Here is a 10,225-nt window from a genome sequence, read left to right as displayed (position 1 = left end):
GGGTGAGAGGCAGGGTACACCCTGGACAGGTCGCCAGACTATCGCAGGGCTGACACATAGAGACAGACAACCATTCACGCTCACATTCACACCTATGGACAATTTAGAGTTATCAATTAACCTAGTCCCCAATCTGCATGTCCTTGGACTGTGGGAGGAAGCCAGAGTGCCCGGAGAGAACCCACGCTGACACGGGGAGAACATGCAAACTCCGCACAGAAGGGCTCCCACACCCGGGATCGAACCGGCAACCCTCTTGCTGTGCCATTCCATTCTTTCACTGTCTTCTTTATAAATGGTTTTTTGTCATGTCATGTCATGTCATGTCCAGAGAATGTAAGATAAAGTAAATAAATTTAAAATACACAACAACAATGTGTCTTAACATTTTAAAATCAACAAATCATTGCTATTTGAATAATCTTCTGTAGAATTAATTTAAATCATGCAAATTAAAGGCTGATGCAGAATGAAACTGCAGCAACTGTAAAATACGATGATTTAAAGTATAACACTTAAAATTTGCACTGAGCCTTTTGTATCTATCCAAAGGCTGGAAGATATGATGGCCCCTTTGTTGAAATGGCAGCCTTTTTGTTTTACCTTCTTGCGGTGGTGGCATACTAGCAAGGTAAAGACATGGCTGTTTTTAGTAACTAGGGGGTTCTGCTCGGGATGTTTCAGTAGAGCATTTTTAATACGCCTCAAATTCTCACAAGGCCTTCTTCAACTGCAGGACTGATTTTGAAGAGTGGACTGCTTTTGTGCAGGGTTTTGCAATAAGTGAGGGCAGAGAATTCCACTGGGAAAGCTTATTTTTTGACTGCATTTATGATGACGTCCTTAGCTTGAGAATGCTTGTCAAGAGTGCAGGGTTGTTTGCACCGATGCCACCCTCCATATCCTTTTACACAGTCTGTGGACTTGTGAGATCAAGGTGAAAGGATGAGGAAGGTAGTGGCTCTCAGTAGTAAGTCCCATGCAGAGAAGTGTTTGAATTGTTCATTAGTGAGATTTTGCCTTTGAACTTGGGTGTGGAAATTTGACACCTTAGGCTAGATACACTGATGTTAAGTTCAGGACTGATGATTTCAAAGGGCTCAGGTTTCTCCTGTATGCCCTGGTATGGCCTATAAAGATAAGCTGGTCTGCTTAGCCATGTTTTTTTTACAAGGTTAGATCCAGGGACAGCCCTGAACAAATGATCAGCTGGATTGTGCCCTCTCTGTATAAAGAACCACTACTCTGGCTTGGTCGACTGACATGCCTGCTAGATTCTATTGCAAGGACTACCTTGCTATCACAATAAAACTTTACCATCTTGAGGTCCACCTCACTAAGGATGAACTCTGAACTTGAAGAGCTAGCTTGGCTTTTCCTAGGATGAAGCCAACATTGCTTTTTCCATCTTTGTTGATGGCCCTGAGGTAAGCCACAACACCAATAGCCTTGGTAAAGGCATCAGAAAACCCACACATTTTCAAGCTTCTTGTCTTAGAGGAGGGAATCTGGTGTGTAGGTTGTACATCATCTTCAGCCCCTGAGTCATGCCAGAGTACCCATTTACTCCGTTACTCCTCTGGGAGTGGGGGATCCCAATTAGATGTGTCACATCCTAATTAGATGTGCCTTCTGGGTGCCCAGTAAACCACCTCAACTGGCTCCTTTCAACACAAAAAAACCTGCAGCTTTACTTCGAGCTCTCTCTGGATGTCTGAGCTCCTTACTCTATCTCTAAGGTTGAGCCCAGCCACCCTCTGAAAGGAAACTCATTTCGGCCACTTGTATCCACAATCTCATTCTTTCAGTCACTACCCAAAGCTCATGACCACAGGTGAAGGTTGGGATGTAGATGGACCAGTAAATCCAAAGTTTTGCCTTCTGGGTCAGCTCGCGCTTCACCACAACAATATGGCTAAGCGTCTGCATTACTGCCGATGCCGTGCCAAACTGACTATCCATCTCACACTCCATTCCACCCTCACTCATGAATAATACCCCGAGATACTTGAACTCCTTAGCTTGGGGCAGTAACTCTTTCCCAACCTGGAAGAGGCAGTCCACCATTTGCTGGCTGAAAACCATTGCCTCAGACTCGGTGGTGCTGACTCTCATCCCGACCACTTCACACTCAGCTGAAAACCCTAGTGCATGCTGGAGGTAACGGTGGGATAAAGTCAACAGAATTACATCATCTGCAAAGAGCAGAGTTGCAGTTCTGAGGTCCCCAAACAGGACCCCTTCCTCTCTCCGGCTGAGCCTTTCAAAGCTTTGAAATCCATGACTAGCACAGAAGTCCAATATCATAACACCACTCAAGTTCAGATCAGGCAGGCTGTTCCTCCCAATCAACCCCCTTCAGTATTCCCCATCATTGCCAACATGAGTGTTAGAGTCCCCCAGGAGAACTACAGAATCCCTGGTCGGTACCCCTTCCAGGACACCCCCAGAGACTCTAAAAAGGCTGGGTACTCCAAACTGCTGTTTGGTGCATAAGCACAAACAACAATTAGAGATCTCCCCCCAGGAACTTGTGGTCGCATTGAAACAACCCTGTCATTTACCAGAAAGAACTCCAACACAGCGGCACTCAGCCAGGGGCTTGTAAGTATCCTCACACTTGCTCGGTGCCTCTCACCCTGGAACACTCTGGAAAAGGTGAGGGTCCAGGCCTTTTCCAGGAGTTTGGTTCCAGAACTGGTGCTGTGAGTAAAGGTAAGCCCTTTTATATCTAGTGGGTACCGCTCCTGCACCAGCTCTGGTTTCTTCCCTGTCACAGAGGTGACATTCCACATCCCTAGAGTCAGTCTGCGATGCCAGGGATTAGCACACCAGGATCTCTGCCCCTGCCTGCCGCCCAGCAGACAATGCACCTGGCCCACAATGCAATGGTGGGCCCACAGGGCGGTGGCTTCAAGGTACCCTTTCTCCGAACAGTTACCTTGGAAGGGGATTCCAAGAATAGCCAAGGAAACTGTAACGTTGCAATTTGTGTTGAAAGCAAGAAAAGATGAAATAGTAACATATAACCATAACCTCAATTTTAGCAATATTTACACTCACATTCCTTTTTCTTTTTCATTAAGTTCTAAACCAGAAGTCACTGGTGCTTTCCCCTTGAGGTTTAGAGATACTGCGAGTACAGCCACTATCAGGAAACCTAGACCTCATCCATCAGCCCTGATGTTTGCCTTCCTCTTAGAAATCATGAAATTTGGAATTGTTGGAAAATATCTTGCAAGATGAGAATAGCCACCTAATTTTATACGTATTATTATTACTACGTACCTAATAGCTTCTAGTAGGGACAACCAGCCAGACGTAATCACTGAAGTGCACTGTTGTTTGGGGAGGAATGGGACCTTACTGTGCAGACCCCAGGCTACAAAAACTGGTTCTAAGGACATGGAGCATCACCTCTCTGGTTGAGGAGCTGGAGTTGGTGGAGCAGTACCAACTAGATATAGCTGGGTTCACCTCAATACATAGTTCTGGCTTTGGAACCAAAGTCCTGCATGGTATGGACTCTTTCTGGGAGGGTCTTGAAAGGTATGCCACTTGGGGATGCCATAGTTCTACCAGGGGACCTCAACAATCACATCAGAGAAATCTTAAGGGGTGTGACTGGGAAGAACAGCGTGCCTTATTGATTGTTCATAATAAACACCAAGAACAAGCAAAAGGTGGTTCATTTGTTTACGTGGTACCAGAACACCCTAGGCCACAGGTTACTGATTACTTCATCAGCTCTGTGGTCGTATGTCTTATATCAGGTGGACTCCTGAAGCAACAAACAACAGATAAATAATGTAACAGATTCCATCCAAATATACATCAGATTAGTTATAGCTATAAAGTATTCTATTGTTGTAAAGTATAATTTGTTCTTTGCTAGAATTATCATTATTAATATGTGACCAGGCAGCAAAACAGTGTTTTGGTTGAAGGTTTCTGTCTGTTCATCTCTGACCACACCTGGAATCACTGATATAGATGACTGTGGTCATAAGTGTGCTCTGAAACTGTAACCACACAACAGTGAGGTCACCCGGACCTAAAGTCAACCTGTAATTCATTGCAAGCCAGATGAAAAGTTTCACCACTGGAGGTCAGCAAAGACAAGATATTCAGGGGGCGTCCAGTTACACTTACAATATAGAAAACAGAATAAATTAACCTCTCAAATTATAACATAATTTTTGAGAGACTATGAATTCTGGATGTTTTGGTTAATTGCTTAATTACTATGGTTTGTTATCACTGTCACATAGCATAATGGTGATTCTGTTTAGGAGGCTTGTTTATTAATGTCATTGTGAGATACTGTGTTTTATGTGTGTGCGTGTGTGTGTGTGTGTGTGTGTGAAGGTGAAATAGCTGTATTTCACTTCCATTAGACTCAGCTTATGTTCTTTCCAAATTCCTCTGTAGCTTAGAGTAATACATGTTGTCAGACCATGGTTTCATTGGAATGTTTAGCACAAATGACGGTATATTGTACATACAGCTCATAGAAAAGACTTGGACACAAGTTAATCAAAGACTACTGGGTGAGAGCATTTATTCTCTCATGAACAGTGAGCTGACGTACAGTAGATGGAGGGAAACTTTCGTCTGACAGTCTATATAAACCAGTGATAAAACACAAAATGAATCATAATATGCAGCCAATTGAATGATGGAGATCTCAGCTCTCTTGATTGGCTTGATGCTGTCTCTTGGTCTGTGTGAGCTGAACTCAGCTCTTGCTTTGAGTGGTTCTGGGGATGGTTTGAAACAAAGGGCTGGGTTTAAAGAGGATAGGACTGGTGCTGGGTTCAGCACGGAGACTTCATTTGTGAAATGTAAACTCATGGGTACCATTCGTCTACCTGCCCTCTCAATGGATGGTGACTATGTTATTGGCGGTGTTTTGTCCATACACCACTACATGCACACAGTGAAGCACAACTACACCACCATGCCTGAGCCACTAAGGTGCACGGGGAGGTGAGTAAGAGGGAGAAGTGGGGGATAAGATGATGTTAGATGTGCTTATAATCATGTTGCAAAGCATTTGTGTTGTACTAAAAATGTTAAAAGAAATAATTCCTAATAATTCGCATCAAGTAAATATCATTACTTGGCCATATAAATTGTAGTTACTATATATTTACAGAAAAAGTAGTGTGTGACCATGAAAAAAATGCAGTATAGACATGGATTTAAACATATTAAACAGGATAAAAACACTTAGACTACTGTTAATGTGAGCATGAAAAATTCTTGAAGAATTTTGGAATGACATCTAATGCTGTGTTTTAAATATTGTTGTTCAGACACATCCTGGAGGTTTGATGGTTCAAAGATACCTGTGCAGCAATCAGTTATTTTCCAAAACTAAGAACTGCATATTTCCATTGTTATATATTTTTGTAAAAATTCTGAATCATAAATTTGAACAGTGACATAAGTGTCTGTGTGCAGCATTGACTCCCGTGAATTGCGCTTCGCACAGGCAATGATTTTTGCCATTGAAGAGATTAACAACAGCACGGAGCTGCTTCCTGGCATCAAGCTTGGTTATCAGATCTATGACTCGTGTGCTTCAGTGCCTGTGGCTGTGCATGTGGCATTCCAGCTTTCAAGTGGCATGGACCCGGTGTTTTACACCGGGGACAAATGCTCACAGTCTGGTATGGTGATGGCTGTCATTGGTGAGTCTGGGTCTACACCATCCATCAGCATGTCACGCATCATTGGGTCCTTTAACATTCCTCAAGTAAATATTTAAATTTTCTGGTGAATGGTGTATTTAATCTTTTTTGTCTATCCGGTTAAATAATGACACTGTTGTTTTCATTTAGGTGAGCCACTTTGCCACTTGTGCATGTCTGTCAGATAAGCAGCAGTACCCAACTTTCTTCAGGACAATCCCTAGTGACCAGTTTCAGGCTGACGCTCTGGCCAAGCTGGTAAAACACTTTGGCTGGACATGGATAGGTGCTGTCAGGTCAGATTCAGACTATGGCAATAATGGCATGGCGTCTTTCCTGGATGCAGCACACAAAGAAGGAATCTGTGTGGAATACTCAGAATCTTTCTATCGAACCCACCCACATAGCAGGATCCGGAGAGTGGCTGATATTATCCGCAGGTTTCTAAATCACTTATTGTGATTTTTTTCTCAATTTCACTGACTTTCTGAACACAAATTTGGAAAACTGAAGATTTCTTAAGACCTCAGGGGCAAATCAGAAATGTGTTTCTTTTCATCATCACATTTCTTTCTTTCATGTTTGTTACTAATATTGTTATGAAAATAGACTTAGTGAGATCAATACTGTACATTCAACTCACCAAAAAAAACAATAATCTTATGTTTCTTTGTGTTAACTACCTTTGTACGTCTTCAGAAATGCTATGTTTATATTTGATATAATTTATATAATATAATGCAGTATAATTTCTCTCCAGGTCGACAGCAATGGTTGTTGTGGCGTTTGCACCCTCGGGTGACATGAGGATTCTGCTGGAGGAGCTGTCACGCAAGCCTTCTCCACCTCGCCAGTGGATCGGCAGTGAGTCTTGGGTAACCGACCCAGACATGCGGAGGTTCAGCTTCTGTGCTGGAGCCATTGGATTTGGCATTGAGAAATCTGTCATCCCAGGTCTGAGAGACTTCCTTCTGGATCTCTCTCCCTCTAAAGTGGCTGCCTCTCCAGTGCTTACTGAGTTCTGGGAGGACACATTCAACTGCAGACTGGGAAAAAGTGAGGAAGCTGAATATAGACAGTCTGTCGGCCACCACCCTAAATAAAGATACAAAAACAAAAAAGTACCAATTAATAGTATCAAATACATTACATATAGGTTTAATTAGGCTTTTATATTGAGAATGATTTCAGATCATTTTAACCACACCAAAATGTGACTAATTAATAACTGAATTGTGTTAACCTGAGCAGGGACACATAAAAAAAAAGGGCCGACAAACACTGAAATTGCAACAATTAGAAACAAAAAACAAAAAAAATGTCTACAAAACAGAACGATAGAGATATGTGAGGTTTGATATAATGTACATTTGGTGGGTTAAATATAACAAAAATAATAATAAACTCGAAGAAAAAAATGATGACATTATTGCAAATGGTCGTTAATACGTGCCTCTGTGTGTTTTTAGGTACAGCCATAGACAAGAGTGTATGTGATGGAACTGAAGACATACAAATGCTAGAAAAAAGCCCGTACACTGACACATCTCAGCTGCGAATCACTAACATGGCGTACAAGGCTGTTTATGCAATAGCTCATGCCATTCATAATGCAGTGTGTCAGGAAACTAATTCTACAACTCAGTGTGACAAATTCACCGAGATAGAGTCCAAAGAGGTCAGCTGAAACAAATATGTGAACACCCCAATGCCCATCTTCTGTTACAACATATATATACATTTTCTTTATTTCTGTTCTTCACTGTCAAACTGAAACTCATCCTCACAGGTTCTCACACAGCTGAAGAAAGTAAATTTTTCCCAAAATGGTTATGATGTGTCATTTGATGCCAACGGGGATCCTGTGGCCACATATGAGCTTGTTAACTGGCAAAAAAGTGAGAGTGGCAGCATTGAGTTGGTGACAGTAGGACACTATGATGCATCACTGCCAGCGGGCCAGGAGTTCAGTATCAACAGGAAGCTCACCTGGGCTAAGGGTGGCACGCAAGTAAAGAGCCCAAAAGCAAACATTTTAAATTTGGTAATTTTAAAGGGTACAATATGTGTACATTTACCAAGTTTTTCTTCACTGTAATTGTTCATTCTGTCCATATAGGCTATGAAAAGATCTATCCCTAATACAATTACATGTAAGAGATGGGGCAAAATCCATCATCCCCATTCCATGTATAGCCGAAGTGTCATCCAGAATTCAGCCAAAGTTAATGTGTAACTTTAGCAGTCCAAGAAATACAAATAAGGAGGGTATCTTCCAAAATTAAAGTATTTTTAGTGTGAAATTCCTCCAATATATTTTCAAAAGAGGTACTCCTTTGCTGAGCCATGGCAGGTGGTTGGCAACAAAAAAAGGGAGTTTGTACTTGTACAAGTACTTTGTACTAGACTGTAACTTTGGAACATAACAACTTGATATGCCCAAGTCAGACTGCTGAGGCGTCATTTTAGCCTCAGCTGGATTGTTATTCTTTACAACCAGCATGTACAAGAGAACGAGTTACAGGGACCAAGAAAACCTTTTACTCTGTATCTATGTGTCAGGTGCCTGTGTCAGTGTGCACTGACAGCTGTCCTCCAGGAACTCGTAAAGTGCTGCAGAAAGGAAAACCCACGTGCTGTTATGATTGTATACCATGTCCCGAAGGAGAGATTAGCAATGTTACAGGTAATTCTATTTTTTTTTTTTTTTGTATCACATATCTGCAATATCAAATATCTGACTGCTAAAAGCCATTTATATTTTCAGATTCCCCTGATTGTTTCCCTTGTCCCAAGGAGTTCTGGCCTAATGCAGAGAGAGACACTTGTCTCCCCAAGCCTGTAGAGTTTCTTTCCTTCAACGAGATCCTAGGAATCATCCTGGCTGTGTTCTCAGTTGGTGGCGCCTGTCTTACCATTATAACAGCAGCTGTGTTCTATCATCACAGGAAATCCCCGATTGTCAGGGCCAACAACTCTGAGCTGAGCTTCCTGCTGCTCTTCTCCCTGACTCTATGTTTCCTATGTTCAATAACTTTCATTGGACCACCCTCTGAGTGGTCCTGCATGCTGCGCCACACAGCATTTGGGATCACCTTTGTCCTCTGTATGTCTTGTGTTCTCGGAAAAACAATAGTAGTGTTAATGGCCTTCAAAGCTACACTCCCAGGCAGTAATGTGATGAAATGGTTTGGTCCTCCACAGCAAAGAATGACTGTGGTATTCTTCACATTCATTCAAGTTTTAATATGTACTATATGGTTGGTTCTTAGTCCCCCTTTTCCAATGAAAAACCTCACCACATACAAGGAGAGAATAATTTTGGAGTGTGCATTAGGCTCAACTATAGGGTTCTGGGCTGTGCTTGGATACATAGGCCTACTGGCTGTCTTTTGCTTTGTGTTAGCTGTCCTAGCCCGGAAACTACCTGATAATTTTAATGAAGCCAAACTTATCACCTTCAGCATGTTGATATTCTGTGCAGTCTGGATCACCTTTATCCCAGCATATGTCAGCTCTCCTGGGAAGTTTACTGTGGCTGTGGAGATATTTGCTATTCTGGCCTCCAGTTTTGGACTAATACTGTGTATATTTGCTCCAAAGTGTTTCATCATATTGTTTAAGCCAGAGAAGAACACCAAGAAACATTTAATGAACAAAAATCAATCCTAATACATTAGGGGTTTGGAAACAGGACAGTGTAAACATCATGATGTGCACATTCAACACAGACTTTATCTTTTTGATTTTAATATATATATAACTACAAGTTATTTTTATTCAACATTTTATTTTTATTACTGTCCTTTGTGCTGCGTTATCGTGTTATATTCCAAATATTCAAAGTCCTGACAATATAAAATACATTAATTTAATTAAATTAATAAAGACAAAAATCACAACATAAATGTGTGGTGCTGGGTTCTTTCTCAAAATTTTAATACCATTATGATTATTTCCATCATATTTCTGTACCAGCTTTATTGAAGACAGCATTAAACCACACAAACAACCCATTCAAGGTGTGCATTTGTTAGGCTTAACTGTAAAATGAGCTAAAACAAAACAGAAACTATTGTAAGTGAAGAGCAATCTTAGGAGACATCTGGTGTTCACAATTATACTGTAACTTTGCAAAAGAAGTAAAGAGACATGGACACTAAGTACAGATTACTGTATTTTTTTAACATAGAGCCCATAGAAAAGATTTGGCCAAGAGCTCATCAGTGACCATTGGCTAAGAGCATCCTCTCTGCTGTATTGTAAGATGACGTAAAGTAGGATGAGGGAAGCTTTTGTCTGAAAATCTATATCAACCAATGTCAACACACAGTATGATCACATGCAGACAGTTGAGGAATGGAGATCTCAGCTCTCTTTATTGGCCTGATGCTGTCTCTGGGTTTGTGTGAGGTGAACTCAGCACTTGCTTTGAATGGTTCTGGGTATCGTATGAAACAAAAGGTTGGGTTTACAGAGGATAGGACTGGGGCTGGGTTCAACACTGAGGCTTCATCTGTGAAGTGTAA

The 10,225-nt window shown here is 41.5% G+C and overlaps 2 protein-coding genes across 2 annotated transcripts in view; both read left to right on the top strand.

Annotated features, from left to right (window-relative positions):
• LOC126401667 (extracellular calcium-sensing receptor-like) overlaps nucleotides 1-3,785 on the top strand; it is a 10,073-nt gene extending 6,288 nt beyond the window's left edge. Inside the window, exons 9-11 of the mRNA XM_050063038.1 lie at nucleotides 2,568-2,705; nucleotides 2,802-2,918; nucleotides 3,774-3,785. Coding sequence (XP_049918995.1) covers nucleotides 2,568-2,705; nucleotides 2,802-2,918; nucleotides 3,774-3,785 — 267 coding nt within the window. The remainder of the gene's footprint in view (nucleotides 1-2,567; nucleotides 2,706-2,801; nucleotides 2,919-3,773) is intronic.
• Nucleotides 3,786-4,843: 1,058 nt separating this feature from the next.
• LOC126401661 (extracellular calcium-sensing receptor-like) lies at nucleotides 4,844-9,368 on the top strand. Its single transcript, XM_050063023.1, has 8 exons — nucleotides 4,844-4,989; nucleotides 5,467-5,761; nucleotides 5,847-6,136; nucleotides 6,457-6,752; nucleotides 7,166-7,374; nucleotides 7,486-7,707; nucleotides 8,259-8,382; nucleotides 8,464-9,368. Exons 1-8 carry the CDS (start codon nucleotides 4,853-4,855, stop codon nucleotides 9,366-9,368), a joined length of 2,478 nt encoding a protein of 825 aa, XP_049918980.1. The 5' UTR covers nucleotides 4,844-4,852.
• Nucleotides 9,369-10,225: the final 857 nt, after the last annotated feature.

Source organism: Epinephelus moara, chromosome 2 (assembly GCF_006386435.1).
Source record: "Epinephelus moara isolate mb chromosome 2, YSFRI_EMoa_1.0, whole genome shotgun sequence".
Lineage (NCBI taxonomy): Eukaryota > Metazoa > Chordata > Actinopteri > Perciformes > Serranidae > Epinephelus > Epinephelus moara.
This window is presented reverse-complemented; position numbering and strand designations above follow the sequence as displayed.